The sequence below is a fragment of the Camelina sativa genome, chromosome 17 (genome assembly GCF_030686135.1).
Source record: "Camelina sativa cultivar CO46 ecotype springtype chromosome 17, ASM3068613v1".
NCBI lineage: Eukaryota > Viridiplantae > Streptophyta > Magnoliopsida > Brassicales > Brassicaceae > Camelina > Camelina sativa.
In genome coordinates, this window is record NC_141896.1 from 1,344,667 (window position 1) to 1,365,554 (window position 20,888).

The window sequence follows — 20,888 nt, forward strand, 5'->3', positions numbered from 1 at the left end:
AGTTCAACTGATCGTAAAGTGCGCCGACCAAAAACACGATACGCGTCGCCCCTTTGGTTTTAGTATATCGTCGTCTCTCTAACCCTATACCCTCCTCCTCCTCTCTTTAAACGAAACAAAACCCAGAATCAAAAAAAAAAAGAAGCTGAGAGCTCTTTTCCATTGAAGCCACTTTCGAAGACAGGAATCGACTAGTTTGGGAAGACTTCTAGAAGCGAGCAATCTTCTTCAGTTCACGAGGTTAATAATAATATCCTTGTCTCGTTTTACGAATTTGGGAATAAACCTAGGGTTTCTCTCATTAGCTCGGTTTTTTCGGGTTTCTGATTTTGTTTTGATTATGATAAGATCTTAGCTTGTCATGTTAGAAAACTCCTTATGCTGCCTTCTAGATTGTAATTCGTAGGAATATACTGATGTGAACTTACTTTTCTGTTCTAGGAAAGTTATGGGAGACAGCGAGGCCATGGTTGCTGAAGGATATACTTCTGCTTCATATGGAGATTATAATGCTTCTGCTACGACTGTGGAATCCACTGGGAAAGAGACTGCACCTAATGTTGATCCATCACACTCGGTCAATGGGACTGCCCATGGAGTTGGTCTTACTGCTCCTGCTGAGAATGGAGTTGTAACAGATAACGTGGCTGTAACAGCTCCAGCATCGGAGCTTGGAGACAATCCTGGTAATTTCTTCTTCTTTCTTTAGCTTGTATATATGTATATGTTCATGTTTATATTCTTTCTCACTAATGACACCATTACAACTTGAACAGATTCTTAACTTTGATGATTTAATTCCTTGGCTGTTGTTACAGGCTCTGCTCTCTCACCAGAAGAGGAGCGCTTATGGAATATCGTTAAGGCTAATTCCTTAGAGTTCAATGCCTGGACTGCCCTGATTGATGAGACGGAGAGGATAGCTCAGGTATGTGTGGATTTTCATTTTCTCTTTCTCTATGTACTCTGCTCTCTGACCTCTGAAATTTTCTTTGGCGTCGGCTCCAAAATGTCTCTCATCTGTATCATGTTTTTATAACTTGTTTTGCTACTTGAATCTTATTAGTAATGAAAGAGTATTCCCCTTATAGTTGTACGCCATAAGTCGCTGTCATCTTTCAATATCTTTTGCTAGGTTTTTGTCGTCTGGTACTTCATTCATTTGTTTTTCTTGCTGCCCTAATTACAGGACAATATAGCAAAAATCCGGAAGGTGTATGATGCTTTCCTAGCTGAATTCCCTTTGTGTTATGGCTATTGGAAAAAGTATGCGGATCATGAGGCTCGAGTGGGGGCAATGGACAAGGTCGTGGAGGTTTATGAAAGAGCAGTGCAGGGAGTGACATATTCTGTGGACATCTGGTTGCATTATTGCACTTTTGCCATCAACACATACGGAGATCCAGACACAATCAGAAGGTAATGAATGCCTACGCCTTATTCTTCTAATTGTATGTGTATTAACAACTTGGTTGATTTTTCAATTACCTAGACAAAATGATTTTTACCATCTAACCCTTTTCTTAGATTGCTACAGCAAGTCCTCTCATTTAAGGCGGAAAGATCTGATGGAATTATTTTTAAAATACTTCTTTTCTTCTATGCAAATACAGTAGTTTTCAGCTTCCTTCTATACCTATCTGATATTTTTATCTGAAACTGCTCCGTTTTTTATTGCTCTCTTCTTCTCTGGTTTGAAAATTTTGAAGTTAAAATATACCTGTTTTATTTGTCACCCTCCCTCTGAAGTGCATCCATATGCAAAATGCTGCTGGGAAGATGTCAACTAGTTTTGGGCTTAGGTAGCCCCTGACTGCTCGATTTTGGCCATGGTATGCTTTTACCAGGAAGGTAAATGCAGTGTTTGGCAGTATCATGCATTCAAAGAGTGAATCCATTTCTCCATAGAAGTTGTGTTTGTCTTTATTGATTGGATATGTCTGTGTCTTTCATCTCATATGACATTCCTTTAACTATAATGCTGCTGCAGGCTTTTTGAACGAGCTTTGGTTTACGTTGGGACTGATTTCCTTTCCTCTCCATTGTGGGACAAATACATCGAGTACGAGTACATGCAGCAGGACTGGAGCCGAGTTGCCATGATTTACACCAGAATATTGGAGAATCCAATTCAAAATCTTGATAGATATTTCAGCAGGTAATTTTGGTGACTTAATTAATCATTTTCGTCTGTGCTGAACTGGATAGTTTTTTTTATGTTGCCTCTTCTTTCTCGTATTTTTTGTTTTTGTTTTGATAATCGATTGTCTTGCTATAGCTTTAAGGAACTAGCTGAGACACGGCCTCTGTCGGAACTAAGGAGTGCTGAGGAATCTGCTGCAGCTGCTGCTTGTGTTGATGCTTCTGAGAGTGCACCATCTGCGTCTGGTGGAAAGGCAGATGAAGGTCAATCTCAGGCTGATGGTTCCACCGATCAATCCCCTAAACTGGAAAGTGCTGGTTCAGTTGATCCTGAGGAGTTGAAGAAATACGTTGGCATCAGAGAAGCCATATATACAAAAGCCAAAGAGTTTGAATCCAAAATCATTGGTTTTGAAATGGCTATAAGGAGGCCCTATTTCCATGTGCGGCCTCTCAATGTCGCTGAGCTGGAGAATTGGCACAATTATCTGAATTTCATAGAAAAGGATGGAGACTTCAATAAGGTACTGGGTTGCATAACTCTCTTATGTGAACGTAAAAAGTGTTTTGTAGATTAAGTTGTACCTCAGTAATATTATTGACCTACAGTCAAGTAGTATCTGGTGCATCATATGCTTGATTGGGTTTCTGATTGGGTTTCCATTGGATCAAACAAGTTTTAAATGGGAATTAACTGAGACCAAAGCATGGGGCTCAATTTGGTAACTTTTAAGGCTAAGTACTTCAACTCTCAATTTGTTAATGGATATTATAGGTACACGAGTTATCTTTGTTGTTAAAGTTCTAATGTTATTAATGCAGGTGTCTTCCTAACAATCTGTCTGTCAGGCAAGGAGGGTCCCTCTGTATGTGAGGGCCCCTCTGTTGGACTTGTAGAGTATTTCTTGTGGTTTTCTCCTCTGTGCTTTCTATGTTTACATGTTTTTTTTTGCTAGTGATTATCATATGTGTTTTACATTTGAGTGCCTAATCCAACAGGTCGTCAAGCTGTATGAAAGATGTGTGGTTGCCTGTGCAAATTACCCAGAATACTGGATCCGATATGTATTAAACATGAAAGAAAATGGAAGTACCGACCTTGCAGAAAATGCCCTTGCTCGAGCAACTCAAGTCTTTGTCAAGGTACGAAATTTGTTTCTCCAAACCTTTTTGGATAGTCAAATTTCATGATTTACGATTAACTTTGTTGAATAACTTAGAAATAGTCAGTGTTGACCCTCGTAGTTATTTATCTGCTTTCTTTTCTTTGATAGAAACAACCAGAGATTCACCTTTTGGCTGCTCGACTGAAAGAGGAGAATGGGGATATAGCTGGTGCGAGAGCTGTATACCAGTTAATGCACTCTGAAATTTCTCCCGGACTTCTTGAAGCAGTAAACGAACATGCTTACATGGAACGCCGACTAGTAAGCTTTCATGGAGATTAAAGAATTAGCATAGATTATTTATCACTGTTTGTTTCCCTTACGTGTCTCCTAATCTTATCTGTAGGGTAATCTGGATGATGCTTTCACTTTGTATGAGCAAGTAATTGCTGTTGAAAAGGGGAAAGAACATTCCCCAATACTGCCATTTCTGTATGCTCAGTATGCACGGTTTTCATACTTGGTACGTCACATGCTCTTGACTACCAAGACGTTATACAACTGATTTTTGAACTCGTTATGTTTTCTTGACGGAGTATAATGGTGTTTGGCTTCTTACTTTTCTCAATACTACTTGCAGGTTGCCGGGGATGCTGAGAAAGCTAGGAGGATTGTAGTCGAAGCACTTGACCATTTACAACCGTCAAAACCTCTCTTGGAATCACTGATTCATTTAGAATCGATCCTGCTACCACCAAGAAAGATTGATTACCTTGAGCCGCTTGTCGAAAAATTTATCAAGCCAGATGCTGATACCCAGAACACTGCGAGTTCCACTGAGAGGGAAGAGCTATTGTTAACATATATAGAGGTAATGGACAAGAAATAAGACAATCCTTATATGAAGATCCTGTATCTATATTATTGTTTTAAACACCCAGATGTTTATGGCTTTTGCAGTTCTTGGGTCTTTTTGGAGATGCGAAGCCCACTAATAAAGCGAAAGATCTGCATGCAAAACTTTTTTTATCTCAACGGAGCACATCAGAGCTGAGAAAGCGCAGCGCAGATGATTTTCTCTCGTCAGATAGGACGAAAATGGCGAAAACTTACAATGGCACTCCACCTGCCCAGCCAGTATCCAATGCATATCCAAATTCTCAGACTCAATGGTCTGGTGGTTATGCGGCGCAGCCTCAGACTTGGCCACCAACACAAGCAGCTCCTGCTCAACCGCAACAATGGAACCCTGCTTACGGTCAACAGGTAAAAATACCAAAGATAGATACCAAACCCATATCTGTTCTTGCATGTATGCTTTTACTCTTATAATAGTGTTTTGAATATACTCTGTAGGCTGCTTATGGTGCATATGGGGGATATCCCGCCGGCTACACAGCTCCACCAGCACCAACACCTGTGCCACAGGCTGCTGCTGCTTATGGTGCATATCCTGCTCAGGTAACGAAAATAGTTGTTCAATAACCAAAATTACAGGGATCAGCCACGAGTTGTTTAGATTGGATCAACTAACTGGATCTTTACTATGTTAAAACTTTTTCAGACATACCCGACACAGAGCTATGCTCCTCCAGCAGCACCAGTGGTTGCGCCGGTGCAGCAACCTGCTGCTGCTGCTGCTGCTCCGCAAGCTTACTACAACACGTACTACTGAGAGCCTGTTCACTGTTGGTGGTTGATTTTGTAGCGAGATTGATAAACCATTTGCTTCTACCTACTCAAGTTTAGTGTCGAATATGTATCTTTTCTCGATCAGTGACAAAGAGATTTACTTTTCTTCAGTTGCGTGATCCGTAAAGGTTGTCGGATGTTCGTCGGTTATTAGACAGATTGTAACCAGAGAATTAGAATTGATGAGCCGGTTAGTGCGGTTAAAAATTATCTTAAGTTAATCTTGCATGAGGGAACGAACTTGTCATAGAAATCTACAAAACAGATTCGTTATTAATTTCACCATATATAGAATGGGAGGAAGCTCGTCCGTTTATCTGAAGAAAAAAGTGAGAGATTATTTTTCTAGTATAAACTTCAATAAAAGAAATTCAGTAATTCACATATATATTTTCGAAATTGATCAAAATTTTCATAGTATTTGGGGAATGGACCTCAAATTTAGACTTTTATGGGTTAATAAAACACACTTACAACTTATAGGGTATATTTGGATATATTGAAGAAAAGATATTTTGTTTTTGTGCGACAGTCCAAAAGTTTCTCGTGTTCATCAACATCTTCTGTTACTTGTGTTGATAACAAGTTTCTTGGAATAACAAAGGTGATAACTTGTCCCCCAAGGTAATCGGTTATGTGTAGAATTGCATAAAACTGTTAAATTCCGTGACTTTATTTTTTTTGGGTTCTTTCTTGAGTTTTCTCTGATAAGAAGAAAATAATAATTAAAAACTTGAAATTTTTGTTTATTCCGAAGGGCAAAAGGATGCTACAAACAAAGCTGACATCTTTCATCTTCCTTTCATTAGGGTTTTGGTGAGATCAGAGAGGGAATATGTTAGGTTACAAATGTCTCCATTGGAACAATGTCACAGATCTAGCGCCATTAAAAGACCCTGTAACCTTCTCCCTTCCGTCTCCCATTCCCCAATGGCCTCCAGGTAAAGCTCCTATTCCATCAAATTCCCGAATTTCCAAAAAATTCCAACTTTTGGTTTGCTTTTTCCTTGGTGGTTGTTTCTCGATTTGACCCCCAATTCCCTTAGGATTATTCAATTGGATCTCTCCCCTATATCCGCTAATCTAATTCAAACAATGGTTAATTAGAATCTTTAAACAGGGGAAAAAGATTCTTTATAAATTCTCTGATTTTTGTTTTTTTTTTCTCTGCATCCTTTGAGAATGATCAGGTCAAGGATTTGGCTCTGGAACAATCAATCTCGGCAAATTGGAAGTCATAAAAATTACGAATTTTGAATTCATATGGCGATACAGATCCACAGAGAAGAACAAGAGCATCTCCTTCTACAAACCAAAGGGGTTGTTGCCTACAAACTTCCATTGCTTAGGTCACTACTGTCAATCTGATTCTCATCCTTTGAGAGGTTATGTTCTTGTGGCTAGAGATTTAGTGGATTCATTAGAACAAGAGGAACAAAAGCCTGCGTTAGTGGAACCTGTTGATTTTACTCTTGTCTGGAGCTCGAATGATTCAGCAGAAGAAGAACGTATTAATAATACAAACGGACGCGGTTACTTCTGGTTACCGCAGCCTCCTGAAGGGTATAGATCGATTGGTTTTGTGGTTACAAAGACTTCCGCGAAACCAGAGCTGAATGTAGTTAGATGTGTTAGATCTGATCTTACTGATGAATGTGAAACCCACAATGTCATTGTCACTGCTGTTTCAGAACCTTTAGGTGTTCCTTTGTTTATATGGAGCATTCGGCCTTCGGACAGAGGAATGTGGGGCAGAGGTGTCTCTCCTGGTACTTTCTTCTGCAGAACTCGGCTTGTTGCTGGTAGAGAAGGTCTCGGTATTGGTATTGGTATTGCTTGTCTAAAGAATCTTGATTCGGGTTTACACGCTATGCCAAATGTTGATCAGATTCAAGCTTTGATTCAACACTATGGTCCTACACTAGTCTTCCACCCTGGTGAAATCTACTTACCTTCTTCTGTATCTTGGTTCTTCAAGAACGGTGCAGTTCTCTGCGAAAAGGGTAATCCGATCTATCAACTTATCGAAGAAAATGGCTCGAATTTGCCTCCAGGAGGAAGCAATGACAAACAGTTTTGGATTGATTTGCCGTGTGATGATCAACAAAGAGATTTCGTCAAGCGAGGAAACCTTGAAAGCTCGAAGCTTTACATTCACGTTAAGCCTGCTCTTGGAGGAACGTTCACGGATCTCGTCTTCTGGATCTTCTGTCCTTTTAATGGACCAGCGACGTTAAAACTAGGACTGGTCGATGTCTCATTGATCAGTATCGGACAACACGTCTGCGATTGGGAACATTTCACTCTACGAATCAGCAATTTCTCAGGTGAACTTTACTCAATCTACTTCTCTCAGCACAGTGGGGGCGAGTGGATCGAAGCTTACGACCTAGAGTTCATCCCGGGAAGCAACAAAGCAGTTGTATACTCGTCGAAACATGGTCACGCAAGCTTTCCCAAGGCTGGGACTTACCTACAGGGATCGACGATGCTTGGAGTTGGGATAAGGAACGACACTGCTAGTAGCGATCTCTTGGTTGATTCGAGCTCAAAGTATGAGATCGTTGCGGCAGAGTATCTAAACCGTGACGGTGTGGTGGTGGCAGAAACGCCGTGGCTGCAGTATATGAGAGAATGGGGACCAAAAGTTGTGTACGATTCAAGGGAGGAGATAGAGAGGTTGATGACTCGATTTCCGAGGACGGTTAGGGTTTCACTCGCCAACGTACTGAGAAAACTTCCAGTAGAATTGTCTGGCGAAGAAGGTCCGACGGGACCAAAGGAGAAGAACAACTGGTACGGCGATGAAAGATGGTGAAGAGATTACCATGGGAGCCCGCCCTAAGTTGATTGTTTGCTTGTAAAGGAAGAAGAAGAAGAAGAAGAAGCTTTAATTACGGAAAGATTAATAAACACGTTTAGCGTAGGATTTAACGTAAAACGCTTGTCGTTTAGAAGTGTATACAGGTGGGTCCCACGATGTAATTAAATTAAACAAACAAACTTATTTATTACACTTAATTAGACGAACAAACCCAAACCAAACGCATTCGTGTACCGTTTCCGCTTTTTCCTTTCTCTTCTCTCTCTCTCTGATAAAAAGTTTCGATTTTTTTTTTCTTGTTTTGATCCGCGTGAATCGAAGTCTTCCTCTCGAATCAAGAGAAGAAACCTCGTTTTGTTCCCAATTTTAGCTCTGGGATCCGTGCGTTACCTGAAGATTCTTTTTTTTTTTTTATTTGCGTTAATTCTGTCTCGAGATTTTAGAATTGTAAGAGGTATTGAAAAGTTGAAACCTTTATTGTTTTTATGGGTTTCTTCAGACTTTGATCGATGATTGGATTTGAATCAAGGTTTCTTCTTAGGCACTAAGTGGCGTTTTCGTCTCTTTTGCTTTGTGTGTTTCGTTTATTGATTTTGGGGATTATGAATGGTTTCGGAGATGTTTGTTCTTCAAGTGGGTCGGTGATGATCGGAGAAGACGACAACGCTGCACTGTCTTCAGAGGATTCGTCTTGCCCTGACGAGTCGGTGTCAGAGACAGAGCTCGACCTAGCTTTGGGTCTTAGCATTGGTCTGAAAGGTCGTCGGAAGGTTCGATCTTCTTTGTCGTCCTCGTCTTCTTCTCTCACCAGAGAAAGTGGAACGAAACGCTCTGCTGATTCTTCTGCCGCTGCCTCAAACCCTACCAGGTAAAAATTTCAACTTGCAGACTTATAGACCATATGTATATATGTATATGATTGGTCTCAGATTTTAGTATTGTTATCAAATCAAGGCTAGGTAGATTTTGAATCAAATAGAGTTTCTAGGCCCCTATGTAATATTAAGTTATGCTTTTGGATTTCATTGGTAATGTTATATGATGTCTCTTCTCTTGTCTTTTGTATTGATGTTTGCTATCTCTTTTTCTAATTTTAGACATATATGTAATGGACGAATGAATTAATCACAGGACTGGATCGTTCTCTGAAATGTTTTTGAGTTATACTTGTGGATTACATTGGTAATGTCATACTGTTCTTTCTCTTGTATATTGCAGTTTGCTATTTCTGATTTTAATTTCTTATGGTAATGGAGCAGACAAGTTGCCGTAGGTTGGCCGCCTCTACGGACTTACAGAATTAACAGTTTGGTCAACCAAGCTAAGTCATTAGCTACTGAAGGTGCCTTGACTTCTGACATTCCAAAGGACACAACAAAAATTGGCGTGGTGGCTGCAAAGAAGGATGATGATTCCTTCATCAAATCTACCAGGACTGCTTCTATGCTTGTGAAGGTGACAATGGACGGAGTTATAATTGGAAGGAAGGTTGATCTCAATGCTCTGGAGTCTTACGAAGCCTTGGCGAGAACTTTGGAACATATGTTTTTCCAAATACCTTCTTCTGTAACAGGTCAGTTTTTTTAATTCTATTTCATGTCTTTTCAAATTCTGTGTCTCTTGAATTTGACTGGTTTAAATCGATCAATTTGCAGGATCAAACACACAAGGATGCAAGAAAATCAAGGAAACACAAGCTTGTAAATTGCTGGATGGCTCATCAGAATATATCATAACGTATCAAGATAAAGACGGAGATTGGATGCTTGTAGGAGATGTTCCTTGGCAGTACGTATTTGCTCTTAATATCTTCCTTATTCATCATCTTTATTTGTTATGTATAAACGATCTTTTCGTGTTCTCAGAATGTTCCTCGGGTCCGTGAAAAGACTCAGAATCATGAAGACATCAAGTGAAACCAGAGTTGGTATATAGCAAAAACATCAATTCCCTGTCTCAGATCGTCTCTGCATATGTTAAGAAATACTTTTCAGTCCAGCATCGATCTGAAGGTGAATCATATTCTGTCAGGTGCATATGATCAATGATGGAAGTGGGAACAAAGAGATATGAAAGAGACAAGAACACAGATATATTGTTTTACTTAAAAACAAAAGCCAGGGTTCGTTTCTTGTTTCTTTAATTTGATTACATGTCTTTGATCTGTAAATTGTTAATCACATTCACATATATGAGTATACAAGAATGTACATATCAAACAACAACTGAACCTTCTCTTTGAAGATATTTGTATATTTAGGGTTTATCACTCCTATGGCGCCTGACTGAATATTGCTCGAACTCAATTTATTTCCTTTTGATCGCATAATGGCCAGTAATTTGTTGTTTTAGTGGTTTGATTGTGCAGAAAAATCAAAGAAAGCTAGCATCTGGATTAAGGTTTAGTGATGAAATCGAACTATATGATAGAATCACTATTAGTTTCATTTTCAAAATCTGAAAAATGAAATACAGCTAGTGTGTGTAGTAGAATAACAACAATGAATCAGCTTCACTAGGTTTTCTTAGCATCAAAACCTAATAAATTTACTATTAAAAGCTAACACAAACTTTTGAAACAGAATGTAACGTTTCCTTCATTGGCTCAATTCTTCAAAGTCACAGAGATTGGGCTCCTAACTCGCTGCATCTGGTTCCGAGAGTTGACCCAAGTCAACTGTCCCTGTGCAAAGGTAGCCACAATTTTTCCTCTGTTTCTCTTCTTCAATACAAACCATACTCGATAACTCAGCGTTTGATCTGCGTGGTTAAACACAAGTCTCTTAGGGTTTACAACCACTTTGATCCCCTCAGGAGCCTTGACGTTCACCGAGTATATCGAATTAGGGCTTCCAACGTTAGTCACACGTCTTGTGATCATCTCTGTCGTCTTGCCACGTTTGAAAATCACTGAAATGGACGGGTAATTGAGGCTAAACCCCGGATTTTTCCGCAATATACCGTTGCAGGTCACGTTCTTGTGAGTGATTGCTAAAATGTCTGACCTTGTGAACCCTAGCGTGCAGAGGTAAGTAATGTAATCCACTGGTTGAATGTTGTAAACCAACCCCGGGTTTATAGCCTTTTGCGGATTTACATGCCCTGCTCCAATGGCAAACACACCAGCTGGTTTGTTACCGTCTTTTATCGCTTTGCCTTGACGATCATACAAATCTGCTGTTGTCATCAATGCGGACTTGATAGCAGCGGGAGACCAATTCGGGTATGTAGACCGGATAAGAGCAGTGATTCCGCTAACATGTGGACAAGACATTGAAGTTCCTGACATTACAGTGAAGTTAACTCTTCTGGTGTCATAAGGAAGTCCAGTTGGTCCTAGATTCTGAGGCCAAGCCGCGATGATATTGACTCCCGGAGCAATCATATCCGGTTTTAGTATCGAAGGATTGGCTAAACTTGGTCCTCGAGCTGAAAACTGAGCCACTTCCGGTGCTCTTGACCGCCCAGTCACCGTCCCACCAAAAATGATCTTTGCCTTTGGTTTCACCGTGGCATTAACATAAGCTTTGAGAAGAACTGACTCGGCGTATCCTATCAATGTAGCTGGTAAGAGATGAACGTCGACAGAATCTTCTTCTTGGTTGATCTCTGTGTTGGCTAAGATCATTGCAACTCCACCTGCTTCTTTAATCGCTTCACCTTTCTCCGATCTTCCATTGACACCTCGGTCACAAATCACCATTTTGCCTTGGATTTTATCTCTTGGAAGTGACCCTCTCAAGCAGAACTCACTTCCTTTTTCTCCTCCCGTGACGTAAATAACCTCAACCTCTCTCTCGGCATTCTTTAAACCTTTCCCTGGATACAATGACTCTCCATAGAGAAGCTTTCCGTTAGCTAAACGGACCACAGCAGGAAATTTTCGATCAAGCGTGCCTGCACCAATGGTTGAGACCCAAGGAGCTGTGTTTGCAACCGAGCTGTCGATTGGACCATTGTTACCAGCTGCACAGATTACAGATATACCACGTTCCATGGCTCGGAAGGTTCCAATGGCAATCGTGTCATCATACAAAGGAATGGGGAAACCGCCAAGGGAGAGCGAAAGAACATCGACTTTATCTTGAATGGCTACATCTATAGCTGCTAGAATGTCAGAGCTGTAACAACCATTGAACCAACAAACTTTATAGACTGCAATGTGAGCTCCAGGTGCCATCCCACGAGCCACACCAGCTCCATTGCCAAGAACACTTGCCATCGAAACAGAGGATCCACCAACTGTTGAAGCCGTGTGAGTCCCATGTCCCGTTGAATCTCTTGCCGAGATGTACTCACGAGGCATGTTTGGTGATTCCTCTGGGGAGTTAGCGACACGGTGTCCTCTGATGAAGAATCTAGCACCGATTAGCTTTCGGTTACAGCTCGAGGAACTGAAGTTCTCTCCTTCTTGGCAAATCCCTTTCCATTTCCGTGGAACAGAAGGCATCCCGGTATCGTCAAAGCTAGGACTTTCAGGCCAAACTCCTGTATCAAGCACGCCGACAATGGTGCCTTGACCAAACCGAGATTTAGACCATACACCGGAGTTCCCAAGACCGTCGAGTCCCAAGAACTTGTAAGAGTAAGTGGTTTGAACCTGGAGAACATGGTCAGGTCTCACTGCAACAACTTCAGGTGAATATCTCAGCATCTCGGCTTCTGATTCAGTTAATAGAGCAGCAAAGCCTTCCATGGCAGAGCCATAGGAGTAGAGAAGTCGTGAAGAAGGCTCTTCTTCTTCTTCTTCTTCAACACCCAAAACCGCTTCTTGGAGGAAAGAAAGATGCCAATCAAACTTTGAGGTAAAGGTTTTAGCGGTTTCGGTGTTAGGATGAAGCTGAACAATGTAAGTCTGTTTCTGTAGGATTTTTGAGGAAGAGAAAGAAGAACAGAAGAGAAGGAGGAAGGTAGTGTAGAGTAGGAAAATTTTGGATTCCATTGCAGCGAGCTCAAGAAAGGAGTTGGTTGGTTAGTGTTGTTGAAGTGCATGGTATTGGAGAAGAAGAAATGGGTATTTAAAGAAGAGTGAAGAGTAATTCAAAACCTGGGGTTCGGAGTCTAAGGAAGAAGATGATGAAGCTCGTGAAGAGTAAGAGCTCTGCATCACGAGTATCCTTTGTATGTTGCAGAGGGTAGGAGCTTCTTCTCTTTTGTTATTTCAAAGCTCAGGACAGGAACTATTAAGTGAAGCTGTTCAAGTTTTTCACTTGTAAGGCTTTTTTTTGTCTGCCTTTGTCTCTCTGTGTTTTTTACTTTTTGCTTCTTCACGAGATTTAATGGTTAGATTTTATTGCGTATATTATTAGCTTTGTTTTTGCCCTTTTTGAGCAACACAAAATTTTGAAAATTTATTTGGTTTCTGTTGAATTTTACTGGATTAATGAAATTAATTATATACTCAAACTCAACAAAATCAACCATTGGCCAATGCAATTTTTCAATTTTTAATATGTTTAAGTGACTTCTAATTATATAGCCTAAAATAAAAAATACGACCGTTGAAGGAAATTAAATGCAGCAGCGTGGTGAGTGTTCTGTTCACTACGTGCGCATTTATACACGCACGCTCCACACGCCTCGTTTTCTTCATCGGGTACTACAACGTCACAATACTGCTATTGGGCTTTATATGACGCTCATCATAAGCCCAGTACAGATTAGTCACCACTATTATACAATTGTGTCTTGGATGATTAACAAAGGATTAAGCTCCTCATTGATCTCTTCTAATCTTTCTCTGTTTTTGCCAGATTATTGATTGATAATATCAAAAGCACATATAAACTAACTGTTCAGTACAAAAAGGTTTTCTCCCAATGTCAAAAGATGAGATTTAAACCCCCAAAGTTTTTTAAGCTTGAAGATTGCATCATTTCATGCTTTTTTTCTCTTTAAACCGACTGGAAAACTCTCCCTTACTTAGACGGTTAGACCTTAAGCTTTTTGTCACATTTCAGTTCTTTTATATCCTCTCCCCTAAACTGAATTTTTTTAACATGGGTGATCAAAAATCAGGGATCCCAGTAGATCTTGAGGAGTATTCTGTTACCAATTTCAAGAACATCGATGATTTGTCTTCTAATAGCCGCGCAGGAGTATCAAACTCTGCTACTCTACCTGCAACACAAACCGTAAACACAACACTGAATTCTCCCAAAAGACAGGTAATATGAAGATAAAGGGTCGTTTAATGTTTTTTTTAATTTGTATATGACTTACCGTCGCTAAGAACCAAAACAAGGTCACTGTCGATAACAGTTGGGATCCGGTGAGCAATGGTGCAGACCGTGCAGTCTTCAAACTCCGTTCTGATGATCTTCTGGATTAGATTGTCTGTTGCAGTATCAACTGATGCTGTTGCTTCATCAAGCACAAGTATTTTCGCTTGTTTTAGTAATGCTCGTCCAAGTGACACCAGCTGTCTCTGCCCAACACTCCAGTTATCTCCATTTTCTAGCACTAATTGGTTCATATTTTGAGTCCAAAAATCAGTAGAAAGAAGCGAAAAATACCGGAATTAAAAGAAAAGGATAAAGGTATGTTTTTGTGCAAATAGTTACCTGGAGAGTCAAGTTTTAGGTCTTTTCCTCTAACAACGTCTCCAAGCTGGGATTTGTCAAGCGCCTGTAAGCAAAAAAGTTGAGTAAAACTCTAGAAACAAATTCCAATTCCAAGGGATTAACATCTAAGGCAGAAACAACATATAGGATATATTAATATATAACCTCCCAGATTTTATCATCTGAATGTTCTTCGAGTGGGTCAAGATTGGCTCGGATTGTTCCTTCAAATAATGTAGGATCTTGAGGTATAATACCAAGGCGACTACGGAGATCATGAAGACCAATTCGAGAAATATCTATGTTGTCTATAGTAATTTTTCCAGAAGTTGGCTCAATCAACCGAAACAAAGCTTGAATCAAAGTTGACTTTCCGCTTCCCGTTCTCCCAACAATTCCAATCTTTTTTCCACCAGGAAACAAACAGCTTACCCCATGGAGTACTGTTGGAAGATTCTCAGCATAACGAACCTTAAAAAAGAACACGAAGCAATAAGAAAACAGAGAAATAAAAGTGCAGAGAAGGTAGTAAAAATACTATTTTTGAATTAGTACCTTAACATCAAGTAACTCTATTGTTCCCGTTTCAGGCCACGAGGACGGTGGGCGGAAATCTTCGACAATCGGTGGTGCTTCTCCTAAAATCTGACTATACTGATAAATCCTTTCGATTGAGATAATTTTGTTTTCAAGCTTACAAAAGCTAAGTATCCATCGTGATAGGCGTCCATTCAAGTTAAGCCCATATGTCACAGCAAGCCCTGCCATGCCTATTATTACAACAGAAACATTACTATTAGAAAAAAAAAACAGCTTCTCGTTGATGTTTTATTCTGTTGAAGGAACTAGATATACTTACTTGGATCAATGGTTCCATGTGGAAAACTGACGAGTAAAACCATACAGAAAGCAAATACAAGTGTGGAAAGTAATTCCATGCGTAAACAAAGCCATTCAATAGCAGCGATACTGCAGAAGAAAGGTCGAACAAAACAATCGAGAAGATAAAGATTCCTTTTGATAAATCTTTTTTCCTGGCCAAACCCTCTTATTGTGGCAGCACCAGCAATTGATTCTCCAAAAAGATGAATTATTGGAGACTTCTGGATACTAACAATCCGAACCAGTTCTCTTGAAGAAGCCATGTAATATTTCTGCATTTGATTTCAATATCTGTCAATTTATAAATAAAAAAATCTTTTAAGAGTTATTCAGAGGGAAAATAGAAAATAGATTTACCTGCATCCAAAAGCAAGCAACCGCTACCGGAACAACGAGAAGGAATACTTGCCATGTAACATTGGTCATTACAGCGACAATCCCAAAGAGTTGTATCGTAGTTGAAGCAAACCCACCGAGTCTAAAAGGAATGTCAAGATCCACTACACTTTGATCAATAGAAACCTGCCCACCAATAAAAATTCCCAAAATCAGAAAAGTAATACAGAAACTGGTGGATTTTGGTTATAATACCACATCTACATACCCGATTCAAAATTCTTCCAGCAGGAGTGGAATCAAAGAATGACATTGGCGCTCGGAACACACTTCTGAGCATATTCAAGAACAGTTTCTGTGCAGCTGCTAGACCGAAAGTTGCAACCAGAGCAGCTCGTACAAATATGAACACAGAGCTCCCAAAAGCTAAAGCCGTATAAACGATGAGAAGCAGTGTGGGATCCACTTTAGACTGGTCACCTTCAGTTTGAGGATTCGCCCAAGCCATCCACCAGTTACTAGCAATCTGAAGAAATTGGAAAGAAGCTTGTGCGAGTATAATAAGAGGAATCAGAAGCCCTTTATATGCTGCACCCATATATGACAAGTACACCTTCATGCTGACTTTTCCCTTTACTCTTTCCTCTTCTTGGACAAGCTGCTTTTTGCGGGAACGCTTTGCTTTCTTCTTCTTCTCTTTGATTGCCTTTAGATCTGAAGAAGATCCACCATCTTGTAATTCCTTTGCCAAAGTCTCAATGTCATTTTCAAAAACATCTGACTTTGGATTATGCAAGATCATATTATCGAGGATTGGATTTTCATCAGAGTCTTCTGAGGAGAAACTTGGGATGTCCATGGCCTCAATTGCTTCGTGATGCGCAGACACTAAGGCCTTAAAATCAGTACCTGCTTGTAGCAGATCATCATATTTACCCGATTGAATAATCCTGCCTTCCTTCAGAACCTTCGAAACAACACAAATAGACATTTTCAGAGCTTGTCATAACAATAATAGTTTGAATACTCCTTCAACAGTTTTACCTTTCTGCAACAATAGAGACAAGTTCATCACATCTGGTAAGCTAAACACCTATAAGAGACCCTTTAGCATTTCTAAAAGGACCAACAGTAGCCAATATTAATGCGTAGTAAAAACCGAGAAAATGAGTTTCTTACCAATATTAGATCAGCTGCAGGAAGAAACTCAACTTGATGCGTCACAAAAACAACAGTTTTCTCAGCCAATGCAGATAGAATGTAGTCCTGTATAACCATTAATAACCACGTTATACAAACATTCAGACTCAAAATATGAAATTGTGGTTTAAGGTTATAGAAAATTGCTTCTTACCCTAAATAAATCAGAGCCAGTGTGTGCATCAAGAGCACTAAAAGGGTCATCTAGTAAATAAATGTCAGCATCTTGATACAATGCTCTTGCAAGTTGTACGCGCTGTTTCTGGCCTCCGCTGAGATTTATACCTCTCTCTCCGATAATAGTTTGGTCCCCATGTGAGAAAAGCTCTAAATCTTTCTTTAGCGAACATGCTTGTATCACATTCTTGTACCTTGCTTTCTCCATTGGACTGCCAAAGAGAATGTTTTCTTCAATGTTACCAGACTGAATCCAAGCCGATTGAGACACATAACCAGTAGTACCACATATTCTAACCTATATAACAATTATCAGCAGGTGGATCAATGAAAATTAAGAGAATATTAAAATACAAGTGGAGCAATTTAGAAGAAACAACCACAAAACATTAACGTACTTCACCAGAGATTTTTGGGATTTCCCCGAGGATGCAAGAGATAAAACTTGATTTTCCAGAGCCAACTGTGCCACAGACAGCCACACGCATACCCTTCTCCACTTTCATCTGAATCCCAGATAATGTCGGCCTAGAGGAAAAAGGGTCCCAACAAAACACACCATCTTTAATCTCTATGGCTATATTTGAAAGTCCACGTGGAATAACAACAGTTGCATCTTCCTGTAGCTCTTCCTCCTGCAAGAACCCGGAAATCCTATCAAGAGAAACCTTTGTCTGAGCCATCATTGATACCAGATCAGGAAAGTTCCTAAGTGGCTCCTGAAGAATTCTGAATGTTGCCAGAGCAGAAAGAACACCTCCAGCTGTAAGTTGAGTGCCTAGGAATATCGAAGTAGCGAATGTAACTGCAGCTACAAAGATCGGGGAACTCCAAAAGATAAAAGTAACGAAAGCCTGTGAATATAAGGCTTTGCGAAGCCAACCATACTCCTCTTCCCTCATTTCTTCCAATCTCACTCTATAACGATCTTCCCATGCCTGCAATTTCAAAACTCTCATGTTCCTAAGACACTCTGACGTTTTCCTCATTCTTTCATCTTTCGCAGTCATCAATTTATCTTGATAGTCTTCCTGGATCTTAGCCAATGGAATCGTGACAAGAATGGAGATTATTGTAGCAACCAATGTAGCTACAGAAGCTATGCCCACGCTTTTATATAAAATTGCAAGAGCAAGAATTATTTGCATCGGAAGCATCCAAATATCATGAAGATACCATGAGTAATCTCCTATGCGCTGGACATCGACTGCCATGTAGTTTACAATTTCACCGCTGGTGTGGTTCTGCTTGGCAATACTCGAAAGTTTGAGACCTTTTCGGTATACCATAGCTGTTAGAGCTGATCTAACATGCATCCCTAAGATATCAACACCCATATACCATTGGCGGGTGGTGACTGTCTCTATAAGCTTGGAGGTAAAGAATATCCCAGCGAGAACATATCCCTCATGTGGGAAAATCTCCTTGCCTCCAAGATAATCAACAAAGTAGCTGATCAGATAAGGACCCACATAGGACACTAGAGTATTCAACCCAGCAAAGACGGCATTGCAAGCTGCTTCTTTCCAGAATGATTTTAGAATGGCACGAGCTAAAGAGGGAGGCTTTGAAGGATTCTCGGATTTTGATCTCTTCCAATTCGACTTCAAGACCTTGTAACTTGACTTGGCTCTATCTCTTGGAGCAAGAAGCGGTATATCCTTAAGCTCAAGCGGTCTTTTAGAACCGGCCGAGAGAAGTGGATCTAACCAAGAAAGTGTGATCAGGCTAACTAGTCCAGCACTACTATAAGGAGTAACTTTAAGACAAGCTGCCTCTTCTTCTTCAAGCAAAGGCTCCTGAAGATCAGAAGAGCTTCGGCGAACTTGAATACCAGAAATGCCTCTCAAAGCCACAAAGCAAAGAAACCCAAGAGCAGGTGTAACAGCTAAATTGGCCACAACATGAGAAGAACAGCCACTCCAACCTTCAACCGCTAGCCTTCTTCCATCCACATACATAGTACACAAACAAATCGAAAACGCTAAAAACCACCATAACCTCACCAAGAAAGGTAACTTCTCTGATGACTTGTATTTCAAATGAAGAACTGAGAAGCTAAGAACAAACCAAGCTAAACACTGAGCAGCTGGAAAGCAAAGAACGAACCAGTCACTGACTTCTCTTATAACCTTAACTCCATCAAAACCTAACACCAAAACTTGAACTCCCAACACATACAAGCAGCAGAGCAAAGACAGTTTAAACCCAAACCCAACAGTAATAACATCGTTAATCTCTCTTTCCAAGCTAACATTAGAAGCAGAAACCGTATCGTCCTTGGCAAACCTATCTCTGCCTCTTCTCACGCAGACGAGAATCTGCCTCGCAGAGACAGCCAACAGAAACACAAGAAAAAGTACAAGGTTGATGACGACAGAACAGAGCTCCAACGGTGGCAAATCCTCTCGGAAGAAGAACGAGATCTCGTTAAAATCCATGATCGAAAAGAAGATTTAGTGTGAGAGAGAGTTTGTGTAAGATGAACAAAAGGCGGATACTTCGAGCTAATAAAACAAGCATCTCATCATCATCACTACATCCCAAATAAGCCGTAGCTGCAAAAACAAACGAGAGGCGATGAATCGTATTGACACATTGCAAATCAAAACAAATTGAGTTTCTCTGAATAACTCAACACGTAGAAGCGATCACAGAGATACCCAACAAAAAAAAAAAAAAGGAAACACAAACAACAAACAAACAAACAAAAAGGACACACAAACACACCAGCTTTTGATAGATCAAAAATCAAATAGGTCCCCCAGAGAGAGAGAGAAGACACAAATCAGCTGAAAGCAGACGTCAATTGGGTTCTTGAGAGAGAGAGAGAGAGCAATCGAGAAAGAAACCGTGAGAGAGAGAGACGAAGAAGCAGAGAAGATCTCTCTTCTCTTCGCTTAAAATTAATAACCCACAAAGGAAAAAGCCAAAAGGGATAATCTTTTCTTCTCTTTCTCTCTAATCCCTTCTTTTTGCAAAAGGAAGTAAATTATGTATGGGGGTTCGATTTCGATTGATTCGAGATTTGTTTCTTAATAAAAAGGTTCTTCCTTTTCAACCTTTTTATTTTTGCGTTGGACTTACTGTATTGCCTAAAGCTTTAATAGTGTGTGTGTGTGTGACAAAGCCGTAAGCTTTTTGAGTGCTTACGAACGATGGATGCCTTTGACGTCGATGCGTCAATGTGAGTGCGTGTAAATGTGACCTTTTTTTTTAATTTGTCTTTTTAACGATTCAAAATTATTATTAATTATTGGCCGCATAATTCAATAAAAGCGTCTTATCATTATTACTACTAATCTTTTTTTTAACTATTCTAAGCAATGGAATCATATTCCGCTTTTTACGTTTTTATTCTCTCAATTTTCTTATCATCACGTTTAAAATTTTTAGTATCAGATTGCGTAACATTCAGAAAAGTTGTTAGAAATAGTAATAAATTGTTTACATTTTACCTACCAACAAAATAATGAATTGAGTTTTGTGAGATTGATTGTGAATCAGAATAATATAAAATCTGCATTATTCCATTATAGTATTAATTTGCGCTGAGCTACTACTACTAGTCTAGTCTACTATGGAGGAGGAACCTTATTCACGGTCCACGGAATATTCTTCCTACACGTGAGTACTATACTATGTGTTGTTTACAAGTCTGCAATATTCATATTTATATTACATGTCGGTTATTGCAGGTCTATTTTTAACAATTCATTCTTCTGGCTTCCGTGCGGTACATATGAACATATTGAGCTTTTTTTTATACATCAATTTGTGAAAAGTGGAGATGTGTATACGTTATCGTTTCACTATATAAAAGAAAGGAAAATCATTCTTACATCTCTGCACCAAAACAATGAGACAAACGAGTGTCAACTTGTTATAATATAATACTAGGAATAACTTTGAGAGTATGAAAATGGCTTTTTCTATATAGATAGAGCTAGTCCAAAAAGATCCACA

General features: G+C 39.8%; 4 protein-coding genes and 1 pseudogene across 15 annotated transcripts; 3 read left to right on the forward strand and 2 right to left on the reverse strand.

Annotated features, from left to right (window-relative positions):
- Nucleotides 1-15: 15 nt before the first annotated feature.
- On the forward strand, nt 16-5,161 carry LOC104754533 (pre-mRNA-processing factor 39-1). Of its 4 annotated transcripts, none has more exons than XM_019239641.2 (13): nt 16-240; nt 447-686; nt 819-928; nt 1,190-1,419; nt 1,991-2,158; nt 2,279-2,666; nt 3,142-3,285; nt 3,417-3,569; nt 3,655-3,771; nt 3,889-4,119; nt 4,209-4,514; nt 4,605-4,709; nt 4,813-5,161. In XM_019239641.2, exons 2-13 carry the CDS (start codon nt 449-451, stop codon nt 4,921-4,923), a joined length of 2,301 nt encoding a protein of 766 aa, XP_019095186.2. In that variant the 5' UTR covers nt 16-240; nt 447-448; the 3' UTR covers nt 4,924-5,161. The 4 variants fall into 4 exon arrangements, with proteins under 4 accessions (XP_019095186.2, XP_010475046.2, XP_087349744.1 ...); XM_010476744.3 differs by having other exon boundaries at nt 36-240; nt 442-686; XM_010476745.3 differs by lacking the exons at nt 16-240; nt 447-686; nt 819-928 and adding an exon at nt 1,750-1,851 and having other exon boundaries at nt 1,279-1,419.
- A 271-nt stretch (nt 5,162-5,432) lies between these two features.
- Nucleotides 5,433-7,974, forward strand: LOC104754534 (hypothetical protein At1g04090-like). Of its 2 annotated transcripts, XM_087493623.1 has the most exons (3): nt 5,433-5,564; nt 5,750-5,881; nt 6,131-7,974. In XM_087493623.1, the coding sequence occupies exons 2-3, from the start codon at nt 5,776-5,778 to the stop codon at nt 7,756-7,758; spliced, it is 1,734 nt and encodes a 577-aa protein (XP_087349749.1). In that variant the 5' UTR covers nt 5,433-5,564; nt 5,750-5,775; the 3' UTR covers nt 7,759-7,974. The 2 variants fall into 2 exon arrangements, with proteins under 2 accessions (XP_087349749.1, XP_010475050.2); XM_010476748.3 differs by lacking the exon at nt 5,433-5,564 and having other exon boundaries at nt 5,577-5,881.
- Nucleotides 7,975-7,976: 2 nt separating this feature from the next.
- LOC104754535 (auxin-responsive protein IAA10) lies at nt 7,977-13,069 on the forward strand. 4 transcript variants are annotated; one of them, XR_015585671.1, is made up of 7 exons: nt 7,978-8,632; nt 9,024-9,337; nt 9,420-9,552; nt 9,630-9,691; nt 9,796-9,886; nt 10,347-10,457; nt 10,579-13,069. XR_015585671.1 is itself a non-coding variant. In XM_010476750.3 (5 exons), exons 1-5 carry the CDS (start codon nt 8,367-8,369, stop codon nt 9,810-9,812), a joined length of 792 nt encoding a protein of 263 aa, XP_010475052.1. In that variant the 5' UTR covers nt 7,977-8,366; the 3' UTR covers nt 9,813-10,033. The 4 variants fall into 4 exon arrangements, 2 of the variants coding, with proteins under 2 accessions (XP_010475052.1, XP_087349750.1); XR_015585670.1 differs by having other exon boundaries at nt 10,347-13,069; XM_010476750.3 differs by lacking the exons at nt 10,347-10,457; nt 10,579-13,069 and having other exon boundaries at nt 7,977-8,632; nt 9,796-10,033.
- On the reverse strand, nt 10,189-12,706 carry LOC104754536 (subtilisin-like protease SBT1.2 pseudogene; annotated as a pseudogene). Its single transcript, XR_015585669.1, has one exon. The product of XR_015585669.1 is annotated as a subtilisin-like protease SBT1.2 pseudogene (transcript).
- A 452-nt stretch (nt 13,070-13,521) lies between the features above and the next one.
- On the reverse strand, nt 13,522-20,115 carry LOC104754537 (ABC transporter C family member 5). Of its 4 annotated transcripts, none has more exons than XM_087493619.1 (12): nt 19,653-20,115; nt 17,321-19,480; nt 16,900-17,220; nt 16,725-16,811; nt 15,814-16,512; nt 15,567-15,731; nt 15,187-15,481; nt 14,883-15,097; nt 14,493-14,798; nt 14,328-14,391; nt 13,987-14,226; nt 13,522-13,884 (listed from the first exon to the last, which is right to left on the reverse strand). In XM_087493619.1, the coding sequence occupies exons 2-12, from the start codon at nt 19,361-19,363 to the stop codon at nt 13,772-13,774; spliced, it is 4,548 nt and encodes a 1,515-aa protein (XP_087349745.1). In that variant the 5' UTR covers nt 19,364-19,480; nt 19,653-20,115; the 3' UTR covers nt 13,522-13,771. The 4 variants fall into 4 exon arrangements, with proteins under 4 accessions (XP_087349745.1, XP_087349748.1, XP_087349747.1 ...); XM_087493622.1 differs by having other exon boundaries at nt 16,900-17,134; nt 19,653-20,039; XM_087493621.1 differs by lacking the exons at nt 13,522-13,884; nt 13,987-14,226; nt 14,328-14,391; ... (2 more) ...; nt 15,187-15,481; nt 15,567-15,731 and adding an exon at nt 16,590-16,630 and having other exon boundaries at nt 16,195-16,512; nt 19,653-20,027.
- Nucleotides 20,116-20,888: the final 773 nt, after the last annotated feature.